Source organism: Acinonyx jubatus, chromosome F2, assembly GCF_027475565.1.
Source record: "Acinonyx jubatus isolate Ajub_Pintada_27869175 chromosome F2, VMU_Ajub_asm_v1.0, whole genome shotgun sequence".
NCBI classification, from domain to species: domain Eukaryota; kingdom Metazoa; phylum Chordata; class Mammalia; order Carnivora; family Felidae; genus Acinonyx; species Acinonyx jubatus.
The window spans coordinates 35517168-35544071 of record NC_069394.1 but is presented as its reverse complement, the minus strand read 5'-3'; the positions used below and the strand labels follow the sequence as shown (position 1 = coordinate 35544071).

Sequence of the window (26904 nt, the reverse complement as noted above, 5' to 3'; positions counted from 1 at the left end):
GGCCTAACCAACTGAGCCAGCCAGGCACCCCTGCACTACTTCTTTTAAAGGGGCAGTTTCTCAGAGCTCCAAGTATTTGTCTTTGATAAGGTTCTCTTTGATAAGGGATGCTAAGCAAACCATGAAATGTAGGGTATGATAGGCTTTGTTTTACCACAAAAACATGAATACAAAGGTGATTAAAAGCAGAGGGCAGTTGGGGCTCTTGGGTGGCTCAGGTGGTTAAGAGTCCAACTTTTGATTTCGGCTCAGGTCATGACCTCATGGTTTGTGAGATCGAGCCCTGCGTCGGGCTCTGTGCTGACCGTGTAAAGCCTCTCCTATCTCTGCCCCTTCCCAACTCATGTGCTTGCATTCTCTCTCTCTCTCTCTCTCTCTCTCTCTCTCTCTCTCTCTCTCTCTTTCAAAATAAGTAAATAAACTTAAAAAAAAATAGAGGACAATTTCCTTAATGTCCCAAAGAGGAAATGAAAACATAAATTAAAGTTTGGGAGCCAGTTTGAATAGTGAAACTTTTACGGCTATCTCCAGAAGCATCAATGATTTACTGATACTTGCTCTATTGATTTAGTTAACCTACATTTAAAGAATAATATATAATTTAGAAACCTGTCACATTTTATGAAACACTTTTATTCAAATTCTTTTATTTTTTTTTTTTATCAAAATATTTTTTGAGTTTATTTATTTTGAGAGAGAGAGAGAGAAAGAGACTACAAACAGGGTAGGGGCAGAGAGAGAATCCCAAGCTGGCTCTTCACTGTTATGAACCGTGAGATCGTGACCTGAGCTGAGATCTAGAGGCCAACATTTAACCAACTGGGCCAAACAGGCGCCTCTTTAAATTCTTATAATTCATCTTTGATGTAGTGTCTTTCTCATCACTAAAGTTACATTTTAGCTCATCTCACACCGTTTATCAGGGGAATTCTTTGCCACTACCATCAAAGTGGAGATACAGCGCTTTTTAAATCCATATATGTGAGATTGTCCTTGGAAATTTTATCCCAAGCCACAGATATTGATTCTCGTAACATTAGAAATAGCTACACAAGTGACTGCCGCTGTGTTGCCTCCCATTTTCAATTCTGTTTTTAATTAAAATTTTTATTTCAAGGTAATGGCAGATCTGTATGTAGTTGTAAGGAGCCCGCCTGCTTTTTGATTGATACATTTTAATTTTTTAATGTTAGATATTGAATTTAAAAACCCACCCAGTAGTACTCAAATCTGTATCAGATAGGCAAGGGGAGTTTTAAAAAAATATTTAATATATTTTCATCAGTTTCTTACATTAGTACCGGTTATTCATGCTTGTATGCTGCTTTGCTGTTTTGCAAACTGGAAGATTTAAACTAAAAACTCCTTTTGTAAATTTAACCTATATTTACCCTTGCCACTGCTCTTCATTTCTTCCTCGATTTCTCTGTTTTACCTTGGGATTTTTTTTTTCCTGGTGCCTGAAGAACTCTGTTTAGTATTTTTCTTGTTGAGCTTTTGGCAAAGAGTTCTCACATACTGTTTGTTCATTGTGTGCTTGTTGTAAGTGCTTTTCTTTCACAGTCACTTTTGTGGGATAGTTTTGCTAGATACCAAATTCCAAGTTGTCAGTTGCTTTCTTTCAGTTTTGGTTTCCATCATTACTATTGAGAAGTCACAGGTCTGTCTTATTGTTGCTATTTCACATGTAATTGTCCATCCTTCCCTCCCTCCCTCCCTCCGTCCCTTCCTTCCTTCCTTCCTTCCTTCCTTCCTTCCTTCCTTCCTTCCCCTTTTCCTTCCTTCTCTTTCTTATTGTTTGAGGAGGCTGCTTTAAAATGTTTTTTGGAATTTTCATTAAGATGTTCCTACATGTAGGTTTTCTCTACTTTTTTCCTGCTTGGTATTTTATAGCACTTATTGAATCTGTGGGTTGATGTTTTTCATCAGTTTGGGAACATTATTGGCTATTCTCTCTTCAAGTAGTGCTTCTTATGTGTTCTCTCTCTCCACCCCTTTGAGATCATAAATGGGTATTAGAACTTTTTATTGTGTCCCTATGCTTTTTATGTGCTTTTCTCAAACCTCTGTCTTCTTTGCTCACCAAGCATCAGCCTGGATATTTTCTATTGACCTAACTTTCAACTCTGTTAAATTCATCTACTGAGTTCTTAATTTCAGTTATTGTCCTTTTTAGTTCTAGGATTTCCACTCAATTGGTTTATTTGTTTTAATAGATTCCAGCCCTGTATGTCTTCTCATTTATTTTCATGAGCACAATAATTACAATTATTTTAATGTTCAAATCTGGTAACTCAAATAATAATATGCTAGAAGTGTGTTTTCTGTGGGCATATTTCTATTGCCTTTTTTTCCCTCGGTCCTTTTTATTAGTATATTTGCTAAGCATTAGTTGAATGATAAACAATGTATGTAAAAATTACGGAAGATTTAGATGACCATGTTTTTCTCTTGTGAAGGTTTTCCCTGTCCTCTGGTGTGCAGCCTGCGTGAATGCAGAACATTATACCCCAGTCAGGGCAGAACTGACACTAAGCTGGATTGCAGTTTGTATTAGCCTCAGACTACCTCTAATTTATCCTAACCCCCAGACTGTAGCTCTGAGGAAACTTTCTATGGGCCTTCCTTCTTGGTGGGGTCCGGAATCCAATTTTTGCCTCTCTAGCATGGGGAGACTACTCAAACACCTTCTATGATTTTCAAGAGCTCTCTGCTTAATTTCCTAGTCTCCTGTCCTGTGTAGTTTAGCGACTTGGCACATGCCTTGGAAGGAATACTACATTGTCTGGCTCACTTCTCTGTGCTTCCCTACTCTCTGGAAGTTTTCCCATAAGCCCTGGATATCTTTGCAGCACCAAACACCAATTTCTGTTTCTCTAACTTCATAAGATTGCCAAAAGCTGTGCGTATGTGCCTTTGTCCCTGCGTATGTGCCTCTGCTAGGATGATCACCCTCTGCTCCCAGTTGAGAACTAGCTCTGAGGGAACAGTGGCTCACTGATCACCAGCTCACCTTCTTTGTGTTCTCTTCCCTGAGATTTCTGCTCCTGAAGCGCTCGCTGGCTGCCCCATCAGCAGTCTCCAATACCTTCAAGAGGTCTTCTGTTTGTTTTTTAAATTTTACACAGTTTCACATTGTTCTTGGCTAGAACACTGGCTTGCCACAAGCTACAACATCTTGTCAGAAACAGGAATATCTGTATTTCCTCTTCAAATAATCCTTCGGGGGTCTACTGACCTGGTTATTCCTTGCATTTTTGAGATTGTAACTCCAGTAATCATTACGAAATCTAGATGTGGGTTTTGTTTGTGTTTTGCTAATTCGGTCAGATGAATTCTATCACTGCCCCAAACTAGTATTGATTAAAGTCATTTTGGGATGATTACCCAACAAGTCATGTGTTATTGAAATCAGTTGAGATCCTACTCCATACTGTAGGAGACCTTGTAAGGACTTGAACATAAGAGGGCCTCCTCTTTTCTGAGGCTACATTTTCTGTGGGGAGGAAGCTCAATTCATTTGAGGCAGACATGGTAATTAGCACACATAGACCATAAGCAGAGTTGTGAAATAGACAAACTGTGTCTCCATGGTGGCTGCAACTCATTTCTGCTTTATTTTGCTGCCTCCTCACTAGGCGCAAATGGCTAGTGCACCTCAGCTTGGCAGGTGTGGCCAGAGACCCAGGCCTCAGAGCTGAACACCTTCCCAAATTTTTTCTGATGAGACTTAGCAGTTTGTGTATACCTCAGCGACTTTCTTTCCCTGAGATTGACCCCACAAGGCAATGGCTTCTTGGACTGCTAAACCTGGGGTCACTCACAGCCACACATTTGCCAGCGAAATAGAGGTTGATGTCAGAGGAAGCACCTTCTTCTGTTTCTCTGGTCCTTCTCTGGTACCGCAGTGGTACAATACAGTGTAATTGGACAAGGCATTGGGAGACCTGGAATTTGTGTCTTTTCGCCTATTAAGTGAGTCTGTCATACCTGGCCCTCTTTTCTTGCCTTTGAAAATAAATGAAACATTTGAATCCAGATCACACAAACTGATTGATTCCTGCTGGGTTTATTGATTCAAAAGTGTGAAAAAGCATTTTTTTTTTTTTGCCCTCCCAAGAGACATGTGGTTTATCCAAGATGTTATTTTAATGGCAGAGTTTGTCATGGCTCAGAATTGGGTGCTATCAAAAGTCAGCAGAACTGGAGAAACATAAATAGATCTTGCTTGGTGAGAAAAAGAAAATCACCGGTTTAGGAACCCTCACACAGCAGGAGAGCATGTCTGGTGATATTTCAGGCTCTGTACCTGTTACTAAATATCACCAGACTGGAGCTGTGTGAATAGATTTTTAATCATCTGTTCCCAAGGTCACGGTCACTCCATTTGCAAGACAATGGAATAACATGACCTGCTTTTATGATAACAGAGTTAGGTGAAGACAGAAGAAACAGTGCCCTAACAGCTTATTACTGGCATGAACTGGGACTTGAGTTTGAGTTTTCCCTCTAGTTGTGTTCGCCATTTGGCTTACTAGGGAATAAAAGAGAATGCTGACTCTTAATATCGATTTCTCATACCCTCACTCATCATCACTTCGGATTCTGAGTACCTTTATCATGAGGTTGTCCCTCAAAGCCACATTCTCTAAACAGTCTGTTTTACTTATTAGCTGCATTGCCCTGTACTTATTCACTAAAATAGGGATAAGATTACACCTTGCCCTGGCTGGCTCACACAGGGTTCATGAGACCTAACTGACGAACAAGATGAAAAGTACTTTGTAAAATATGAAGTTATTTAAAAAAATTGATAGGCCTTTTTGAAACACTTAGAGTATACGATGATAAATTAAAGTATTGTTGGTTTAATAATTTAAACTATTAGAGTTAATAGAAATACTTACTGAGATGTCCATACTTTTGTACCACTTTGTACCCCTGGACCCCACCACTGGCTTGACTTGAGAACCGATAAATAGCTTCTTAATGACAGCAATGCCAATGGGGAGTTGCCTTTGAAGCAGGGGTTTGTATTATCTTGGAAGTTTGGTATTGATATAATGTCAACCTGCCGTGCAGGAAGCTTTTCCAACGTGGGTCCTTAACTTGGGCCAAAGTGGACTATTTGTTCTCTGATGGTACATGGAAACTTGGATGTCTTTCAAGGTCTCTGCCATATTTATTCTTCTCCATGTCTCTCTCTCTCTCTCTCTCTCTCTCTCTCTCTCATCTCTCCACCTTTAATCATCATTGTCCTCATCATATCTAACAAGTAGCACTTATAGCAGGCAACCTTGTGTGTGCTCTCTGTATGTCGAATTTATTTAATTCTTTCAACAGCCTCCTTTTAAAGACAAGGAATCTGAGATTCAGGGCAGTTGAGGAACTTGTCCATATTCCCATAGCTAGTAAATTGTAAAGCAGGGGTATAAACCAAAGTAGTCTGGATCCAGAGTTCACTTCTTAACAATTCTACTGAACTGCCTGTCTGGCATTGCTTCACATGCCTGGTTCCAGGCATCTCCAGAGACAGTAGAAATTTCTCAATGTCTGTCTACTCCCTTAAGGGCTTGAAGAATACCAAGACTCCATTCAGGAGCATTTTCTCTGTGTCTGAGCCCGTTCAGGTTGCTTGCTATAACAAAATACCATAAACCGGGTGGCTTAAGCAACAGAAATGTGTTCTGGAGGCTAGAAGTCTGAGATCAGGTGCCCGTATGGTTGGTGTCTGGTGAGAACCCTCTTCTGGCTTGCAGATGGCCCTCTTCCCGCTGTGTCTTCACATGGCAGTTCTTTCTTATTAAAACGCTCATCCCATCATAGGGGCTCCGCCTTCATGTCCTAATTACCTTTCAAAGGCCCTACCCCTGAATGTCACCTTACTGGAGAGTGGGGTTTCAGCATATGCATTTGGCACACACCTGCAGCCCGCAGTACCCAGCATCACTGACTTCTCTTCAATGACAGTCTGTCCTTCTAAAGCTCTCCCTTTCCTTAAAGAGGCCAGAATGGTCAGGAACTTTGGGAGGAAATGCAGAACCACCAGCACAGCTCCGGTGGGGACATGTGGGGACCCAGCACCATATGGGATCCAGGGAGTGGAGGGAGGGGATCCAGGGGAGGAAACGGCTGGGCAGCCAAGGTCTGGGTCTCTCGAGAACTTCCACCACTGCGGTCGCATCTACTTCAGCCAGACAGAGCCATAGATGAGCAGAAAGTCGGGGCAGCCTCAGAAATGACAGCCAGCCAGGCGAGCCCATACCATCTCCATAGGGCCCCCCCCTCCCACCCCCCGTGCCCTCAGGGGCTGGCAAGAAAGTGCAGGACACTCAGGCCCCAGCTAGATGGGAGGGGTTGATAACTTGGAGACCACAGAGACCCCAGGGCTCACTCCTGCTCTCCCCACCCCAGCCCCGATCTTTTGAGCAGGAAGGAGGTTAGGTGCGGGATGGAGTGGCTGAAACCCAGACGTCTCATCTTGGGTCCATATTCAGCAATGAGGAGTATGTGTTTGGTCCATGCCCCAAAGACATTGGCACGTGTGTTCTGCCCCAGACAGGGATGACCTGGAACCTGTAGGGGGAGGAGGGAGGTTGCTGAGTGGATCCAGTTGTGGAAAACTAAGGATGGTATAAGCAAAAGAAAAAGCCCCAGAAACGCACACGTGAACCTTTCTTTTGGCCCCCTGCATGCTCTACTTAACAATTTCTGCCCATCTTTTCTAGCAGCAGTGTCCTTGTCAAACGGATGTTCAGGCCCATGGAAGAGGAGTTTGGCCCAGCACCTTCTAAGCAGATGAAAGAAGAAGGGATGAAGCGAGGTATCTCCTCACTGGCATTGCCAAGGTTACCCACCCTCCCATCATGAATGGTGGGGGCGCTTCACGGGGACAACCGTGCAGCCCCGCCCAGGCCCTGTGCTTCAGGGCTGGCCTGGGGATTGTTTATTGACACAGGAAAGTCCACAGTCTTTTCCTTCACTTTCAGTCGTATCCTTGTAAGCACCATAAGCAAACATTTATTCTTTCTGGGCACCGGTTCTCTCCTTTGCCTTGGGGGAAACAACAAGTGAGGTCAGAGGTTAAAAAGAAACTTGTGCTGCGTTTGTGACAATAGCATCTCATAAGAATCGTTCCGTAGATGCAAAGGATTAACCTCGTCCAAATAACGTGAGTTCTGACCTCACAACTGACTTTCTCGCAGTCAAGGATCTTACTCCACTTCATCAAGAGAGTAAGAAACAAAGCGAGAGTGTGTCAATGTCTTGCTCAGCATGTCAAGGCTCTACGTGACTCACTGGCCTTCCTTGGAGCAAGAGGAAAGTGTGGGGAATGGCCGTTTCCCCCCATATCCTGCTATAGCCAACACCAGGAGCTTCCAGAGATCTTAGACTATGGTACCGGAATTTCAGTGAGTCAGGTTACCAGGTTAAATATGTTCGCCGTCCACACAGGCTTGAGTTGTTTGCTAATGAGACATTTTCTTTTCTGTTTGTTGTAGTGGGATTTGCATAATGGTCAAGAGCATCCCCTCTGTAGCCTACCTCAGCCCTTCAGGGTTGTATGACCTTGGGAAGAACCCCCTGCCCCTTCAAGTCCTCATTTGTAAAAGAGGGCTGACAAGAGTTCCTACCTTTAGAGTCCCTGTGAGGACCGGTGAACTTTAATGTATGTAAAACACTTAACTCAGGTGCCTAGCACATAGTAAGCACCCTGTTCACTGTTGTAACTGTGAGTTTTATTATTAGGTCTGCATCTAGTTATGGTCTATTCATCGTGAATAAGTAATTCGTGTTTCAAAATGGAAAGAGCATGAATACCTGGGTGGTGTTAATTACATTAGCAACATTTATACCTTTAAAAGACTGGCTGATTTCACAGGCTTACCATCAAACATTCAAGTGCATTTTGAGCACCATTCCCACGTGCCTTTTATATCACATACTTCAGAATGAAGGCAGAATTATATGGAAATGAAGAATCACACAGGCGACAGGAATTGTAGCTCCCATCCATATCTAGTGCATGCTGGCTAGTCCAATGGTTGTGTTTTTCAGATTAGTTTGAGACTGTGAGGTCAGTACAAAAATTGCCACTGGGAATTTTATCGGGCTGTGACAAAAAAGTAAGTCTGCGGCCTTCGAAACATCTAAATCATAGAGACACATGAGGGCGCTGCAACCCACCAGCAATAGAGAAATGTTCTTCTGGGAGTGGCTTTTCTTTGGAAAAAGGACAGTGGAGTTACTGAGCCCCTCGCCTGGAGCTCCCACTCTGAGCTGGTCTTTCACAAACAGGAGGAATCAGGGTCAGTGATGGTTGCTATTGTTTATTCCTTGGAAGTTCTCCAGGAGAGAAAATGATCGTAATTATCACCAATGCCATTCTTTGTTGTTCTGCCTTGGTAGCTACTTCTCTGGGTGGCTCCGTGGGAGTCACTTGGAGCCTGCCCCTGTGGCCGTCTGCCTCTCCTGTGGTGTCTGGGATGCAAGATGGTCCTTAATGCTGTCGTTAATGGAGTTGATTATTTGAGTGTCCTCCCTCAGATGCACAGTGACAGAAGCGGACGCCCTGGGGCAGGCTGTGGGGGTGTGCTATGAGCCCAGCGTGCCCTGTGTGACTGTCAGCATGCCCAGCCGAGGGGGGGGGGCGGGGGACGGTGGCACGACCCTGTTTCTCCCACAGCCCATCAACACGCCTCCATCCCGCCTTTAACCCCTTACGGTGACACTTGGGGCAAGAGTATCAGCCATGCTCTTTCAAAGACAATGATTTTAAAAGAAGAAGTTTGTAAACCCAATGGAAGCAGTACTCATTTTAATAGAATATGTTTGGGGTTTCCTTAGTGTCAGCCTGCTGGAAAGTACATTTTTCTGTTGGTGGCTGCAGGAAGAAGTTATAGAAGGTTCGCTGTAACAGCCGCCATATTTTAAAATTGAATTTTCCTCATCTAGTTGTACCTGGGGGGGCCTGTGGTCTAATTGTTTCTCATTGTACTGCTGACGCTGAGTCCTCTTACACTGCCGTTAGGTCACCAGATCATTTTAGCTGAAATGGAAACTATCAAATATTCCTTCCAAAGGACTAAGTTTTGACATCTTTGGAGACACGCTCAATGTGTTTATTTAATTGGTAGTTTATTTTTATACTTGGTAAAGAGAAGAAACTTTGCAATACTTCAGGGTTGTTTTGTTTTTTTTTTTTTTCTATTTTGTCGTGCACAAACTGAACATCTGCTGTCTACAGAAAGAAAATGTAGGCAGAACCCATGTGCATTCACGTAGACTCTGCCTTTATAAAACAAGCAGCTTTAATGACGTCCTTGGGGACTGGGGAGGGGTGGGAAGAAGGGGCAGGAGTTTGAGTTAGAGTGGGGTTTCATTTTCTGGCTCCAACTTCATTCTTTCTGGTGGTGACTGTAGCTCTCTTGACTATGGTCAGAGGCTCAGCAGAGTTTCTTTTTTCTTTTTCTTTTTTAAAGTTTATTTCTTTATTTTGAGAGAGTGCGTGGGAGGGGCAGAGAGAGAGAGAGAGAGACAGAGCTCTGGTGTGGGGCTTGAACTCACAAACCATGAGATCATGACCTGAGCTGACATCGAGTTGGACGCTTAACTGAGTCACCCAGGCGCCCCTCAGCAGGGTTTCTTGACTGTACATTCTTCCTGGAATAGCCAGGTGCAGGGGGCTTCAGTCTTGGCCTTGTCCCTCCCTCTGAAGTTAGAGCCAGAAACCACATCATTGGAAGAAGGAGAGAGAGCGAAGTCAGCTCAGGGGGCTGGAGGGTCACATCGGAATGAGGTCCCCAGTGTTTCTGGGCCACGCCCCAGGGTAGTGGGTGTAGGGAAGGGTCTGCCGTGTCAGAGTGTCTTCTCTCTGATGGTGTCTGGGGTCCCGACCATCTCTCCTAGTCAGCGCATCAGCAAACTGGGACTGTTCCGTTATAGACAAGTGAACACAAAGCTGGGCTTACCTCCACTGAGGAAACTAGAACCGCGACAGATGCTTCATTGTGGCATGTGCCGAGGGTGGACCGGGGCTCGCTGGGTGCCGGGCTCGGTGCTAAGCGCCCCACGTGGGTGCTATTCATTTAAGTCTCACGGCAACATTATTATCCCCGGTTTCCAGGGAAAATCAACACTTGGAGAGGGTAAGTGAGCAGGGCCCCACAGGAGGCTGAACTGGGGTCAAAGCCAGGCCTGTCATACTCCACGTCCTCCTCTTCTCCCTCGGCTTGCCTCTGACAGGCACCGGCTCCCTCCCGGGCCTTTGCACATGCTGGTCTGGCTGGCTGGAGTTGCTCTCCCTGCCCTCTCCCCCCACCTCCCCGCCTCCGGGAAAAGCCCAGGCCCTGTAAGCACTCTCTCATGTCTTTTTCCTTCTGAACTCATCCAACCCCGGATGGCTATCTGCTTCTTTGAGGAATGCCTCAAATTCCTGCCTCCCTAAGTGACTACAGATTCCTTAAGGGCAGACCATGCCTTAATTCAGGGCTGCACCTCAGCTCGTAGCACATAGCCTCATGGGTATTTGCAATATTTGTTGAATGATCAGATGAATACATAGGAGTCAGAGGTCACAGAAGGAGTTGTATCATGGACCCACCTGGAGAAATCCACTGTGAATAGTGTGGGACAGCATCACAGCCTGCTAAGTGTAGCCTAGTTGTCAGTATACCCCATCGAGGGGCCTTGGCCCCCCGGCTGCTGGTCATCTGTGAAGGTGCATCAGTCACCCTTGTAGGGGTCATCAGGGTCCGGGGTCAGCGACCTCGCAGATACTGTCAGCCTCTGGCAGGTGTGTGTCAGGAAGTGGCCGGGAGTGGTGGCAGCTGTGTGGGCTTCTGGGTCACCGCCTCGCCTCTGCTTCTCTTTCAGTGCTTTTGTACGTGCGGAAGGAGACGGACGACGTGTTCGACGCTTTGATGTTGAAATCCCCCACGGTGAAGGGCCTGATGGAAGCGGTGAGCAGGGGGACCCGTCAGCCTCTGGGAAACCTGCTTGTGTTCTCCTGAGCTGGAGTCCGTTCGTTAAAATGCAGCCTTCCAGATGGCTCCAGAATGAGCTTTATAAAGAAAAAAAAAAACCAAAAACAGATTTAGGGAAACACTGATCTGACCTCCATCACTGTCAGGGCCTCTTAGCATCTTAAGGAGAAGGAAACTTTAGACAAACTGCCAATTCCTGTCAGTTTAAGGCTAATCAGAGTAAGATTGCCGTACAGGAAGGTTAATCTGTGAGTTTCCATTGGTCTCTGCATGAAACCAAATTAGATACGTCTAACTTCCAAATATGCACAGAACAAAAACAATTAGGAAGTGTCTTGCGAGCTGTGATAGTGAAATCCAAAATAAAATATGACCTCACGTATATATCTGAGGTTACTATCGGAGGTTATCTAAGGTGATGTATGTATATATATCGGAGGTAAGAGATATCTGAAGTCCCTCCCTCCCTTCTCATCCCTAATTTAGTCGATCATGGTGGAACCTGGGCTCAGGAAAAGTTATTTTATATTTTATCCATCTGAGTATGACTTTAATATGACTCTACTTTGGATATGATTTCTCACTGCCACTTTGTTTTTGTTTTGTTTTGTTTTGTTTTTGTTTTTTGAGTACAACTGTGTTATAGAGGATCTGGGTTTTCTATGGTGATGGAGACACTGCCAGGGGACCATCCCAACTCATTTGTGGGTCTGCAAAATGGCTACATTGGAACAGCATCTTGGGTTGTGAGGCAAAACGTTAAAATGTATAGGATAGTGGAATCTCTAAGTGGAATCATACAATATGTGGTCTTTTGTGGCTGGTTTCTCACACTCAGCATAATGTTTCAAACATGGTGTAGTATAATTAGGACTCCATTCTTTTTGATGGCCGAATAATATTCCGTTGTATGGATATACCATATTTTGTTTTTCCAAATTCATCAGCTGATCGGTTTTTGGAGTTTTTCCACCCTCTGGCTGTTTGGAATAGTGCTGCTGTGAACATTCATGTGCAAGTTTTTATTTGAACTTTTGTTTTCACCCACTGAGTAACCTCTGCCAACCCTCCCCCACCATAGGAGAGTTGAACTTCTGATATCTCACAGGGGAGTTCATTACACATTCCTTGCTTTGCTTGGCTGGGGGTATGGGGGAGAGTAGTGCACGCAGAGGAAAAAACGATTGGCAAACATGAGTGACTGGGCGCCTATCATGACTGTGCAGTGTCGCAAATGGCACTCAGAGTCTTTTGTTTCCTTCCTTGTAAACTGTGGACAGTGCCTACCTTGGAAAATTGTTCTGTTTGTTTGTACTGCCCTTGACCTCTCACTATCTTAGAAAGAACTCTTGATCACAACAAAGAAGAATGGAATTATTGTTCAACCTGTGTCATATTGGGTGGCTTTTCTTCAGGAGTGGATAATTCTTTTACTCATCCTGAACCTCCCACACCTTCATTTCAATGCCATAATATCATTACACATACAGATGTAGACACCTGGATAGAAAAAATTAGTTCTCTGTCAGCAGATGTTACTGAATGCCCCCACACTTGGTGTCATTTGGATAAAATAGAATATTCCTCTTTTCATCTGCATATTTGGTATCATGTCAACTAAGCCATCTGTGTAACTTCGGTGATTCACCTTGGCTGCTTTATTCTTTTATTTTTTTTATTTTTTTGTTTTTTAACATTTATTTATTTTTGAGACAGAGAGAGACAGAGCATGAACGGGGGAGGGGCAGAGAGAGAGGGAGACACAGAATCGGAAGCAGGCTCCAGGCTCTGAGCCATCAGCCCAGAGCCCGATGCGGGGCTCGAGCTCACAGACCACGAGATCGTGACCTGAGCTAAAGTCGGACGCTTAACTGACTGAGCCACCCAGGTGCCCCAGGCTTCTTTATTCTTACAAATAGGTTTTAAACCTGATTACAGACAGAGATTTTGTGATGATGATGGTGGTAGTGGAGTTGACATGAGTTTTTAAAGTTCTTTGGTTTTTCCAAGTGATTTTACTTAGTAATCCTACAAATGAATCTTCAGCTGCGTAGCCTCCTTGCTGGTCTCTGAGTCCCCTAAGGCCTACTCATACCTCAGGGCCTTTGCACCTGTTTCTCCTTCTGTCAGGAGTGTTCTTCGTGTGGACAACGCTCACTCACTCTCTTTTTTTTTAAGTTCATTTATGTATTTTGAGAGACAGTGTGAGCGGGGGAAGAACAGAGAAAGAAGGAGGATCTCAAGCAGGCTTCCTTCTGTCAGTGCAGAGCCCACGTGAGGCTCGAACTCACAAGACCGTGAGATCATGATCTGAAGGCTCGCTCTCTTATATCCCTCGGGTCTCTGCTTACATGGCCCTTGCTGAGATGGGCCTGGCCATACCACCTACAGAAATGGCTTTTCTATCACTGTTCCCTTACCGTGCATTGTTTTACTCCATATTTGACGTATTTAACATTTGCTAGACGTTTATTTTTTTTCTCCTCCCCAATAGAGTGTAAAGCTCATGAGCACAGGGACTTTGTGTCTTCTGTGTATCCCCAGATCCTTGAGCATAAATATTTGACTGAACTGAGTGCCTACTATATACAGGCCATCATGCTGAGTGCTGTGGGTGGCATGGTTTCACATGCATTGCTTTATTTGGTCCTTGCAATACCCCCTGGGAACTTGGCATCATCACCATCTTACAGAGGTGGAGACTGAGGCCCAGAAAGGGGGTCTCGCAAGGGCTGATAGCTCCACAGAGTGGTGACGCCGACTTAAGCCCTTGAGTGTCTTACATCCAATTAGATGTCCACACATGAAAAGCTACTTCCAGAAGAATAAACTTTCCAAGTCATAGCTCACAACAACTGAAGGAAAGAAAAGGAGGCAATAATAAACCATCAAGCAAAAGTACTATGTGTAGGGGTTGACCCCACACAGTCAGGTTCAAATCCTGGCCCTGACACATTTGAGTGATGTGACTTTGGGCAAGTTACTCAACTTCTCTGTACCCCAGTTTCATAATTTCTGAAATAAGAATAATAATAACGTGGGCCATCGTTATAAGGATAATGATATAAAATGAGATGTAGAGTTGTGCTGAAGATTAAATGAGGCCACATACATGGCACCTAAAAGTAACACATAGAAATACTCTATAGATAGATGATAGATTAGATAGATAGATAGATAGATGATAGATAGATAGATAGATAGATAGATAGATAGAGGATAACTGTAAGTACTACAGGGTAGGGAGGTGGATTGAAATTCCTCCAAGCCAAAGGGGCTAGAGAAAGGGGTAGGGATGTTCTCTGTTGTTCAGTTGGCTGATGCACACAAGGGAAGGGGTTGTTCAGTGGACCTGGTGGCACCCTCTTCAATTCAACTGAGTTGTTCACGCATGGCGATAAACGCCACTGCTTCCTGATTCTCTTGATAGGTCGAATGCAGCCACCAAGGAAGTGTTTGCAAGCCAGAGTCTCCTCCTTTTTAAATGTGTTTCTTAGAACCCACACTGAATAGTTTATAACCCCAAATAGAAGTCACTGCCTTCCAGAGCAGGCTGTCCTGTTGGATGTCTCTAGACAAGGCAGACTGAGTCCTACATTGGTGGAAATCAGTGGGAGTCTCTAAGTTCTGTCTGTCACATACCTGAGGTTTCTGGGCAAAGATAATACTCTACAAAGTAAAAATCTAAAAATTACAGCTCATCAGGCAACCAACCAATAACACATTGATGAGATATGTCCAAGATCTAGAATCCTCCTGGGTGTAAAGGAAGTCTTTGGGGTCTTTAAAAATATTAATGATGGGTTTTTAAAAATCATAGAAGTGGATCATCGTGGGGGCTCCCAGGTGGCTCAGTAGGTTAAGCGTCCAACTTTGGCTCAGGTCACAATCTCATGGCTCGTGATTTTGAGCCCCACGTCAGGCTCTGTGCTGGCAGCTTGGAGCCTGGAACCTGCTTTGGATTCTGTGTTTCCCCCTCCCTGTGCCCCTCCCTCACTCATGCTCTCTCTCTCTCTCTCTCAAAAATAAACAAACATTAAAAGAATAAAATTAAAAAAAGAAGTGGATCACTGTTGCAGGTAAATTGAAAAGCACAGATTAAAAAGCAAGCACTCTTACTAACTGCTGCCTTCAAGAGAACTATCGTGCAGCACGTCTTTTCCTTGCATAGAGAGCAGGGTTTAGGGGTGATATCATCCAGGGCCTGGGCAGAAGGAATCAATTCTTCTATAACCCACTGACAGATGGCCAGCTTCTTCCGCATGATATCTTGCACAGTCCCACTTCTTTCCAGGGTTTCTGAATTTGCCAAAACATGCTTCCTCGCCTGGCATGGAGGCAGAGGACGCTCTGTCACTGTGGCGTATTATCAAGCTGCCATTCCCTCTGCCTGTGACAGTTGTGTGGAGGGCAGACATTTGCCCTTCAGTCTCACGTGTGCCCATTTTCTCTAAGAGTTCAGAATCTGAAACCGGACTGCCAGACTCTTACCTTTGAAACCCATCTCTGCCACTTATTAGCAGGGCAAATTACTTAATGACTGTCAGCTCGAGTTGCCTCACCTGACCAACAGGGCTCAGAAAGGTACCTATTTACTGTAATGATGCGTCTGTTGGATCAGAGTGTTATGTGCCCCTATGAGAGGCACTTAGTAACTACTCAGTAAATGCTAGCTGCTGCTGCCACTCCCAGCAGACCCAAGTCCAGACTGGAATTGTGCTGGTTTTATGCAAATTGCCTAGTTCTGATCGTTATCGACTGATTTGTGAGCCGAGGTACTTGCATTCCTGCTCTGGGGCATTGGGAGTCAAACCTCTGAAAAGACCAAGAATCAGAATCACTTTTCTTTCACAAGAGAGGAACTTACAGATAGGAGTCTGATGGCGTTGGGTAGACGCATGTCCCTATTTTATTTTAAAAAAGAAGTTCCAAACGACACCAACCAAAGTTAAAAAAAAAACAAACCCTTTCAGGCCAAGCAAGTCAGAATAATAATCAGGTACAAATAACACATGGTCCAGCCGACAGCAAGTTCTCACGTAGGGAATGCTGATCAGAAATTCTTCCCTTTTTGTGCTGTGGCACGTCTTTGGTAGTGTGATGAAGTCTATGGACCCTGCTGTGAATAAAGTTTTTCAATGTACAAAATAAAAAACACAGGATTACAAAGGAAACCAATTCTATCGATCACATTGAGGTCCTTAATGAAAAATATTTGTGCTACGGGAATATATGCGCTCCTTATTCATGCACTAACATGGTCTATGGGTGGGACTCATAACTACTGTACTTTCGAAGTCTGATGGATGAACGTAATTGATATTTCGAGATCTGTGCCGTAATTCTAATATGACATGAGAATATCTGTGACTTCCATTGGTAACAAAACTCTTACCGCTAAGACTATTGTATGTTCCTAACTGAAGGGAAGGTTAAATTAAAGTCCAAGGTTAGCGAAAATAAAGATGTACGCTTTCCCCACCCCAGTTCATGTGCGTCCTCCGGACATCTGCAGACCCCAGGTTAGGGAGCGCTGGCTGAGACCAACCCGGAAGTGCTCAGGGAGTGGTGGCTCCAGGAACGATGCCCAGGGGACCCGCTCCTCCAGCACTGGTTCTGTGCACCAGCTCTGTTGACTGGGTGGGTTTGGAGCCCCACGGGGTGGGGGCCACGGTGAGCTCACTCCTGAGCAACGGCCACACCTCCATCCCTCAGCAAGGCTCCACTCGCAGCGCTCTGCTCTGGGTGCGAACCAGCACACGTCAGCGTTTCTCTCTCGGTTGGCATGTGCAGGTGTGGACGCCAGGACCCGGCAGATAGCGCAGGTGCCGGGCTTGGGAAGACGAGAGGAAGGAAGTAGAAATTCTCCCAAAGGGCAACGGTATTGAGCCTGGGGAGGAGTGACAAAATCTGTGCCCATCCTACCTTATTCAGACTATCTCACCGCTTTGGAAATAGCATGACGATGCTCAAAGAAACTTGCTGCTGTTAGAGCTTCTTTAGATAGCTATAACATAGCATCTTCCCCAGACGGTTGCTAAAGGAACTGGAGAGTCTGAGGAAGGGGTGCTGTGCTGTTACACAGCCAGGGTTCTGGGGCCCCCTTATTCCCAGTTTCGCTTTTCCATGGTGTCACTTACCTGTGGTCAGACGTAGTCCAGAAGCAGATGATCCCCTGATGATCTTTGGAGGGTCAATAGCCTGACGCTCAGCTCATTCGTGTCGCTTCATCTCGTCACGTAGGCATCTTACCAGCTCACGTTATCACAAAAAGAAGGGTGTGTCCAATACAGTAAGATATTTTGGAGAGAGACCACATGCACATAACTTTTATTACAGCATATTGTAATAATTTTTCTGTTTTATTATTAGTTATCAATCTCTAACTGTGCCTAATTTATAGATTAAACTTTCTCATAGGTACGTATGTGTACGAAAAAAACATTGTGTGTGTGTGTGTGTGTGTGTGTGTGTGTGTGTGTGTGTGTGTGTATACATACAGGGTTTGTTACTGTCTGAGGTTTCAGGCATTCACTGGGATCTTGGAGTGTATCCTTATGGATAAAAGGGGACTGCCCTACTTCCAAATAATTAAGCATGTGTGGCAACTTTGAATTTTGCATTTCTAATGAATTCTGATGTAATTTGGCTTATCTTTGTGACCCAACACATGATAGATTCTCTTTAGGAGATGTGTGTGTGTGTGTGTGTGTATGAAATATTAAATCTAGCATAGCGACGATATTATTCCTTTGTTCTTACCTGCCTTAGGTGTGTCCAACTCTAAAAGCAAACCGGGAGTATGGGCGACTGCTGTCCTCCTACAGTACTGTGCCTGTTCCTGTGGTGAAGCCTCCCACGATACTTTTCTTTCAAATCTGCCCACCATCTTGTACTTGGTGCTCAAGTGCTGTGCTGTTGGAGGCCTCAAGTTTAAGATTGCTACACCTTTTCCTACACGGTGTTTTTTATCATTGCGTAATATCCTGGGTAACCTCATCAACCCTAATGCTCACCTTGTTGTCCACAAATGTCCTCACCCCTGCTCTCCTTTGTTTGCTAGCCCTGCAGCCATCCCCTCTTTAGCCTTTGCCTCTGGTGTTTTTCTGCCAAACATCCAGCTGGTTCTCTTTCTTTCTCGCCCTTCTTTTAACTTTTCTTTTTTCCCTACGCTGACACTCTGGCTTTCGATGGAAAAAGGCAGTTCGTTCTCATTTGGTATAATGACGGATAGGCTGGATTTCCTGTCGTCTGTATTTTTCTTTATTATTGATTTTACTTTGCAGTTTCCTCTTGCTGCCTCTTCTGCTTGGCAGACTTATTAACTTGCTGTTTTCCACCTTTTCTGGAAAGTTACTGTTTACGTTTCCTCAGTTATTTCGGTCCCTCCTCATTTCTCTGTGATCGGAAGATGAAATTCCAGCTATGTTTTGCACCATCGCTGTGTAGCTCCCCCCAGCACGAGGCGAGGCCGTGAGAGCTTTGGTTTCTCCCTCTCCTGCCGCCTTCTCTTGCTTAGCCGGAGTGCGTCGGGGGTGCTCACCCCTCCGTCCCCACAGACTCCCGACTTCTTGGTGTTGCTGAGATAGTTTGATGCTTTCACTCTAACAAACGATGAGATTTGCTCCCTTAGTGTGTCCTTTTTACTTCTAGAATCTTTATTTGGCCCTTATTTTGTACCCCCATTCCATCTAACTATGTAAACAGCCACACACAGTTACATCCTGATAGATAACTGTCTATCTGTAGTTAAGTATATATCAATATAATATAGATAGATGAAGAGAGGGTGTTTGTATACATTTAAAAATTTATTTATGGCACAATGCTAGTGGTTTGTTGTCTTCCCCCTTCGCCTGGCCGAAACCTCTTTTCTGATGCATTTTCTGTTTAGATAACGTTCTTTTGTGAGTATGTTCCTCCTGGAGTGAACATTTCATTTGGGTGAAATGTTCTCTGAACTTTTGCATTTCCTCGATACCATTTTTTTTTCACCCTGATGCCTGAGGCATAGCTTATTGGTGTACAAGGTTCTTGGGGTGAAGTTCTTTTTTTCAGTAGTCTAGAGAGGTTACTCCGCTATCCTTTGGTTTCTAATGTTGCAGATGGGAAGACCGAAGCCAGGTTTATTCTTCTGTTCCTTTTTTTGGAGGGGGGTGGTGGTGGTAACTTGTTCTGGAAGGTTTCAGAATGTTTTTATTACCCTTTGGAGATCCGGCACTTTGTTCAGAATGGCCAGATGCGTGTCTTTCCTCGTTGATCTCTCCTGGGATTCAGGAGCCCCCCGCTTTGTCCAAAAACCTGGGTCTTTCTTCTGTTATTTGTTTAATTATTTCCTCTTCTCCATTAGTTCCTTTTTCTCTGTCTGGGACCCTGGAGAGTCACATCTTCTGTGGCCTACCTCTGTTCTTCAAATCTCTCTGTTCGCTTTTGTTTTTTAAAGCTGCCTTTTTTGTTCACGAGTTCCTCTATGCTCCATGTCTTTGCTCTGCTTTTGAACTTGTTTTTCTAATTGATCTTTCCTAATACTATTGGTTTGCTGTATTGACTACCAGTCTTTCAGTTCATTTACTGAACTTTAGAATGTGTTTAGTTCAGTAATCGTATTTTTGGATCAGAATTTTGCATGTGTGTGCAATCTTCATAAGTGTTTTTTTTAATGTTCTGTTCAAATGGATGCCTACAACACAAGCACCGTTCATCCTCTCCGCTGCCCCCAGGCCATGTCATTTTACATAGTGGGCACATTTAGGCTCTGCTGTGGGCACAGGGCGGTCCCATCAGTGATGGAGCAGTGACGAGTGGAAGGCAGGCTGCTGGTTCCCCAGGCTCCTGTTGCCCTCTCAGCCTTCTTTTCTGCTCCTCTGGGCTTATTCTGGGGGTGAGGAGTCCTTCCTGTGCAAGTGGAGGGGTAAGAGGTGGGAATGTGTGCTTGTACGTGGGATAAGCTCTTCCGGGGATCCAGAGCTGTCTGCCTGTGCCCTAGGGCTCCTCAGCCTCTTTTCAGAGCCCCTGTTCCACTGCCCAGCTGCCCCTGTCCCAGAACTCACTTATCCTAGCTGGCTGTGAGTCCCCCCGAGCCGCTGGGCTCAGAAGAGGCTGGTGGATCGGATTTGGGACAGAGAAGGCATGACAGACATTGAGGGTAGGTCTCTCCAGAAGCCATCTCCAAACTATGATTGCTTTATATTTGTAAAAGTGAATCACAATCGTTGTCAAAAGGAGGACGGGGGGAGGGCAAGCCACTACAGAATGGTACAAAGTGAAAAGTAAAAGAGTCTCGTTTCTGTCCATTCTCCCAGGGTAGCCGCTGTTAATAGATTAATAGATTGGCAGGTCCTTCACATATTTTCTATTTCCTTACATACTTATTTCTTTAAAAACATGAATGGGGCCACACCATATATACTGTTTTGCAATTTGTTGGCTTTTTCCCCTTCGTGTGTTAAGGACTTTATTTTTCATATAGGCTTGTCGCATTTTTAAATGACTGGATGGCTTTCGACTGTGAAGATACCAAAACATGCTTAATGAGTGCTTGTTATATATGGTTTTCTCTATTATGAACAACGATGCTTTGAAAAGCTTTGTGTACGTCTGGGCGTATTTCCGTAGACCAAGTTACTAGCGGTAGAATATGTGGGAATATGCTTTTTAAATTTTAAGAGCTTTTCCTAAATTTCCCTCCAAAAAGCTCGAGCTTGTTATTCTCCACCTATGGAATACGAGATTTGACGTTTTTCACACTCTAGCTGACACCATATTATCATTCTTCTAGTTTCTGTGAGCCTGATAACATAAAATTCCATCCTACTGGTTCAATTTGAAATTTTAAAGTGAGGAGTGAGCTGGTACATTTTTTCATGCACTTACTGTCCTCTCGTGCTTTTCTCTGTGAGTTACTTCTTCACGCTGGGTTCTTCCTTTTCCCATTGACAAGAAAGTTTCATAGTATATTGTCTGTCTTGCGCTCCTTATGGCGGATTTTGCTCTACCGGTATTTGTAATTCTCTGTTGTTTGATCAACCTTTTGACCTTGTTTCTTCAGGTTTCATGTCTTCATTGGAATGATCTTCCCTCCTTGAAGATGACATCAATACAAAGAACTGACCCATGGTTTCTTCTTATACTTTTATGGTTTCAGCCTTCCCGTGTAAATCTTTGCTCTATCTGAAATTCATTCTGATGTCAGAAGTAGAGAAGGGATCCAGCTTAACTTGTTGAATTTTTTCTATATGGCTACTTATTTAACCCAACATCGGGGCCGGGGTCCTTTTTCTTTCCGGCTAATCTGAGATGATACCTTTATTGTAGATTAAATTACCATGTGGCTGAATCTTTCGTTGAATGACTCAAGGTTTAGGCACAGGAGAGCCTTGCAGCTGAGGCGTATTGGGAGCTTGACTCCTGAGTGAAGGATACGGGCACCCAGGAGAATCTCCACGAGACTGAGAGCCGAGGTTTCTCTCTTGCCTCTGCTTAGCCTCCCCTTCCATGCTCATCTGCCTTTCTGTTATTGGTGTTACAGATATCTGAGAAATACGGATTGCCTGTGGAGAAGATCGCAAAGCTTTACAAGAAAAGCAAAAAAGGGTAAGAAAGAAACAACTTAAACTGACTTCCAAATCAGAGAAGTCTACATAGTCCCTTTAAAACAAAAAAAAATGGTGTCTGCCTTTTGTTAGTTCTGTTTCTACCTTTTATAAAAACTGTGTGTCATCCTTACAAAGGATTGCTGAGCAGCTTGCAAACGCAGTGCATTTTGAAGATCTTTAATAAGATAGGGAGGGAGGGAGACAGTGCATTGTCATGATGCCGCCTGAGATGTCCTATTGCAATGTCAGAGTGGTGGAATAGAAGGGTCTGGAAGGGGTGAGGACACTGGGGAGAGTGGCAAAGTCAGCTCTGCCAAGTGTGGAGTGTGTAAAGAATCACATGCTACTCTGGGGTTGGTTTCAGGGTGACACATCAAGAACCAGAAGCGCTCAGGGTATAGCGAATTCTTCTGAGGTGAATATTAACAAAATGATCTAAATGACCGTTGGACCTGCTTATTCTCAGCGTTAAGAACAATAACTCGTTTATGAGGCGTTCAGTAGGTTCTGGGCCCCCTGCAAGTGCTTTATATACACTGCTCTGTTATTCCTCCCCACGCTACCACCCCCCAGCCTTCCTAGGGCTTCCTGCGTATGAGGGTCTAAGAGTAGAGGCTGCGGGAGCTGGATTTAGTCCCAGGAGAGCGTTTCCACCGAGTCAGCTTCTGGAGTTATTTTCCTACAGAAAATAACTTTTTCCTAAAGAAAACAGGTCTTTAAACTCTTCTCTGAGCCTCTGTCATAAAGGAGATTGATTTGCTGAGATGCTCAGGCTTTCTGAGTGATGGGTCTCTTGGTAGAGCAGGAGTCAAATGGGAGACATTTTCCACTGGAGCCCTGTTGGGACGCTCCCTTAAATGTATGTTACAGTTTTCCTCACAGTCAGTGCAATAGGCTGAGTGTATTCCTTTGAGGATGAGATTTGAGTGGTGTCTCAAGGTCTTACTGCCGAGCAGAAATCCTCAGTGCAGACATACAGTCTGACGGTGATAATGTTTCACTTCCATCGAGCGCCATGTTAAGCCCTGCGCTAAAAACTTTAATCCTTACGACAACCGTCTAGAGAGGAGTTGTTTTTCTTATTTTTGCAGAATAAACTGAGGCTCCTAAACTTGCCAGATGACACATAGCTGTCAAATGAGTCAGTTCTTCGATGGCAAACTGAGATCTGATTTCCAAATGATGGAGAGACCCTAGAGGTTGTTGGTTCTCTTAAAACTAAATCCACTTGGGATAGTTGACCATAGGTCACACGTGGTGAAGGGCGAGCTTCAGAGCCAGGCAAAGCCAATTTCTGATCTAGCTCAGCCACGAACCAGCTGGATGACCTTGGGGAGCTGATTGACCTTCCCTGCACTCAATCTTCTCATTTGCAAGGTGGCGATGGTCACGCCTACCTTCAAGACTGCTGTGAAGAGTAAACACAAGGTCTCTGAAACCCTGAAACACATTACATTCCCAATGGGGTAGCCACAGTTCTTCATCTTTCTCTTCCTCTGACTATGGAGTACTTTTTTTTTTTTTTTGAGAGAGAGAGAGAGAGACCACAAGCAGGGGAGGAACAGAGAGAGAGAGAATCCTAAGCAGTCTCCGCCCTGTCAGCACCGAGCCCAATGTGGGGCTTGAACTCACGAACCATGAGATCATGACCTGAGCCGAAATCAAGAGTTGGATGCTTAACTGACTGAGCCACCCAGGTGCCCCTGGAGTACTTTTTTAAAGTGTATTTTCAAGAGGCAGTATGGTTTAATGCAAACGGGGGACACGTGTAGGACCCGGCTCTGTCACTAGCTTACTGTGTGAATTCCGGCTCATCTCTCTGAGCCATAGTTTTCTAATCTATGAAGCAAGAGGGTTGGGTTGAATGCCTCCGGAGACCTGTTTAATAAGGAGTCGTGAGGTTAGTTCTGACCAATCGAGGCTTTGGGTTCTTCAGACTGGTTTCTGCGGGAAGAAAATATGAGGGTCTTCTTTTCCTGCCTTACCTCCTCTCTCCTCCACCCTTCCCAGCCTCCCTTGCCAAAGAATGGCTAGGGGAGCCCCCAGCATGGGGTCGGTCCTTGCCCACCACTTGCTATTGATGGCATCTTTGTTTCTTACCCCCCATCCTCCTCCCCGGCAGCATCTTGGTGAACATGGACGACAACATCATTGAGCACTACTCGAATGAGGACACCTTCATTCTCAACATGGAGAGCATGGTGGAAGGCTTCAAGATCACGCTCATGGAAATCTGAGCCCTGGTCTCGGCATCCCCTCAGCAGGGGCCCTCGGTGCATTCCTCCCTGGGAGAGGAGGAAGCCCCGGCCCAGAGCCCAGAGCCCTGCCCCCCCCCCCCACCCCCCAACCGCTGTTACAGACTGTGCTGGGAGCCGGGCGAGGCACAGAGCCCCGTCCCTTATCAGTGTGTCTGGCCCATCCCCTGGCTCCTGCTGGAGCTAAATCCTGAGCCTCTCAGGAAGGCGCGCTGGGCCTGTCAGACACTTATTTATTGTCCACCTGTTTCTGGAGCCCTGGGGTCCAGGCCTGCCAGGACTCTGCAGGACACTGCTGGCCCCAGGTGAGACCGTCCAGAGCCCCCCCTCACCTTTCAAGGGAAACACAGCCAATCTGTTCACCCCGAAGAGCCCGAGAACGCCTCACCTCCGCTTGCCCTGAGCGGCTGGTCAGAACGAGCTGCTGCCCACTGCCGCCGTCGGGCAGGGTCAGAGGTGGACACCCGCGTCCTGGTCACAAGCCTTCAGGTGTCTCTGGGGAAGGCCGTCCTGCTAAACACGTCTGGGGGTTTCTGGTGAGTGGCCGCCAGGCCTTGTACAGGAAGACATTCGGCTACCGTGTAATTAGTAACCCAGAAGGTACGCCTGGCTATTATGTACATAGTGTTTATAATATGGCAATAATATATTTTACCTGCGGTACGTGGGCATGTTTACTGCCGCTGGCCTAGGGGAGACGCGTAGCTGAGGCTCTGCTTTCTGCGAGAGGTTTGCAGGGGACGCGCCGGGACAGGGAAGCAGCCTTCGGGCTGTCCGGTGACTGCAGGGGTGCCAGCGGGCACGCCCGCCCTGTGGGCCGCCACGCTTGCCTCCCGGTGATGTGCTTTCCGGCCTCTCTCACTCTCTGAACGGTCTCATCAGCGGGAAAGGTCGGATTGTCTGAGGCCCCAGCTCCTCCAGCTTCGGTGAGCTTTCCGGACAGACCGCAGGGGGCTTGCGGCTGGGCCCCGTGCTGGGGCCACTGCAGAACTTGGTGATCATGAGGACCGGGCCTCTGTGCAGCGCCTGACAGTTGACAAGTGCGTCTTTCATCTCAAGTGGCTCCCCCAAAAGCCCAGCTGCGGTTCTGAGAGTGATGCCAACAGCTTAGCTCCGAATTCACAGGCCGGGGGGCTGCTTCCCGTGGCCACCTCTGCTCCGGGCTGCTGGATTCGGGGGGACGGGGGGAGGGGGTGCCCCCAGAGCCTCCTGGCTCTTCCGAAGGGCAGCCCCTGGAGGAGGACTGGGAGAGAGAAGGCCTGGTCCTCCCGTACATGCTCTGGGAGACGAAGAGTAGAAAAAATGCTTCCCTAAACACTCGCGAAATCATGAACCGTCCTGGGCCGCTGTTCTCTCTGAAGGGACAGGTAGGTGGCCTGGGGGTTTGCGTTCACCCTCGTGGGTTGAAGCACTGGCCTTTAGGTAGCCAGACACGTCCCCAGCCCCAGGTCCTGCACTAGGGCAGGTTCTATGTAAGGGCCCAGATTTATTTGTAAAGCACTTTGACGTCTCACCCAGGGAGTTCTCTCTCCAAGGGCTCCCTGCCTCGCACCCCACCTGCCCCTGACGCCCAGAGCAGGACAGAAGGGCTGCTTCCAGCCCAGCTGTTTCTCCTTGAGGCTACAGACGATTTGGATGGAATGGAGAGCGGGTGCCGCGCCGAGGAAGATGTCCGGGTGATGGTAACGGGGCACCTTTCTGTGTCTTCTGGACACGTTATCCCTTCCTGTGGTGCCAAAGGTTTGCATCCCGGATTCAGTTCTGCTCCCATCTGTTCCCTCCTCCCCCGCTCTGGCTGCCATGCCCTGGACCAGCAGCGTGGGGACCCTCGTGGGTCCTGATGAAGCTCTGTTCTGTGACGGACAGATTCAGTGTTGAAAATCTATGACGTACTCTGCACTTCGCGTGCTCTTTGCCTCAGAGGTGGATTGGAACGTGACTGGCAGACGAAACGGCAAATACTGTTGGGCTGGGGCAGAGACTCCAGAGTAGGGAAGAGATAAGATTTGGGGCGTCTGACACAAGTTACCCTACCCTTTTTTCTCTAGTCTCTTTGGGGAGATGTTTGCTGGTCTTCCCCAAGAGAGGATGATCAGAGACGCCTTTGCATTTGTTTCCAGTCCCTGAGCCATCACTGTGGTGACCCCCACCTACCAGAACAAAGAATGTGAGGCCAGTGCCACCGAAGGGTGGTGCAGAGAGAGCATCACCTCCCATCTGATCTGCCCCCCATCCTTCTCCTGCCCCCTCTGCATTCTCAGAGTGTCCATGGTCTAGCTTGGATGTATGTCAGCAGGGCTTTGATGAGTACAATTTTCTGAGCGGAAACACTCTAGAAAGATAGGAAGACTTGCCTCTTCTCTTGTCCCTTCAATTTATTACACTTAAACAAATATGCTTCTCTGAAAAAAATCCATGTAAAATGAGGGACACGTGAAACAAGTATTTTTCTTACACATACCCACACTGCTCAGACTTAATGGGTGTCTGGAGATTGGAACCAACAGAAAAACGCAGTCAGATGTCATCTTGGACTTGGATCCTGAAAGACTAAGGCACGTCCCAGCCCAGAAACTTACGAGGCGTGAAATGAATCAAACATTTATTTTCCTTCTTATTTAAAATTAGGAAAATGCAACAGAAACAGAGGGTTTGTGCCAAATTCTGTGAACGGCCCTTTCTTAAAAACAAGCAAGGGAGATTGAAAGATGGACAATTTGCTCTCGTGTTTTAAACAAAAGAAAACGGCAAATGTAACTTAATAGTTTTGTAAATGGGAGAAGGGGAATCTATAAACTATAAATACAGTTATTTTATTTTTTGTACATTTTTAAGAGAAAAAAATAAATATTCATAACGTCAGAGTAAATGACAGTGTCTGGTGCTTTCTGTGAGGTGGGTGTTGGGGCTTCTTTGCCTTGTTGGAAAGGGGCCGCAGTGTGGCCTTGGGAAGATTCTAGGCCCCCTTTGGACACCTTCGGGTCCTGGACTTCAACACAGCAGGCACGTCCTCTGCCTTGTGCTCCACCCCATGGTTACAGGAGAAGAAGGCTGAAGAAATCAAGACGC

General features: G+C 45.8%; 1 protein-coding gene across 4 annotated transcripts in view; it reads left to right on the top strand.

Annotated features, from left to right (window-relative positions):
• The window catches only part of GRHL2 (grainyhead like transcription factor 2), a 171369-nt gene extending 144665 nt beyond the window's left edge, over positions 1 to 26704 (top strand). For 3 of the 4 annotated variants that reach the window (XM_053208642.1, XM_015078007.3, XM_027064114.2), the window contains exons 13-16: positions 6729 to 6823; positions 10876 to 10961; positions 21514 to 21578; positions 23703 to 26704. In XM_053208642.1, the coding sequence (XP_053064617.1) occupies positions 6729 to 6823; positions 10876 to 10961; positions 21514 to 21578; positions 23703 to 23817 (361 nt within the window). In that variant the 3' untranslated portion in view covers positions 23818 to 26704. The remainder of the gene's footprint in view (positions 1 to 6728; positions 6824 to 10875; positions 10962 to 21513; positions 21579 to 23702) is intronic. The other variant, XM_027064115.2, reaches the window with a different exon arrangement.
• The last annotated feature ends 200 nt before the right edge of the window (positions 26705 to 26904 follow it).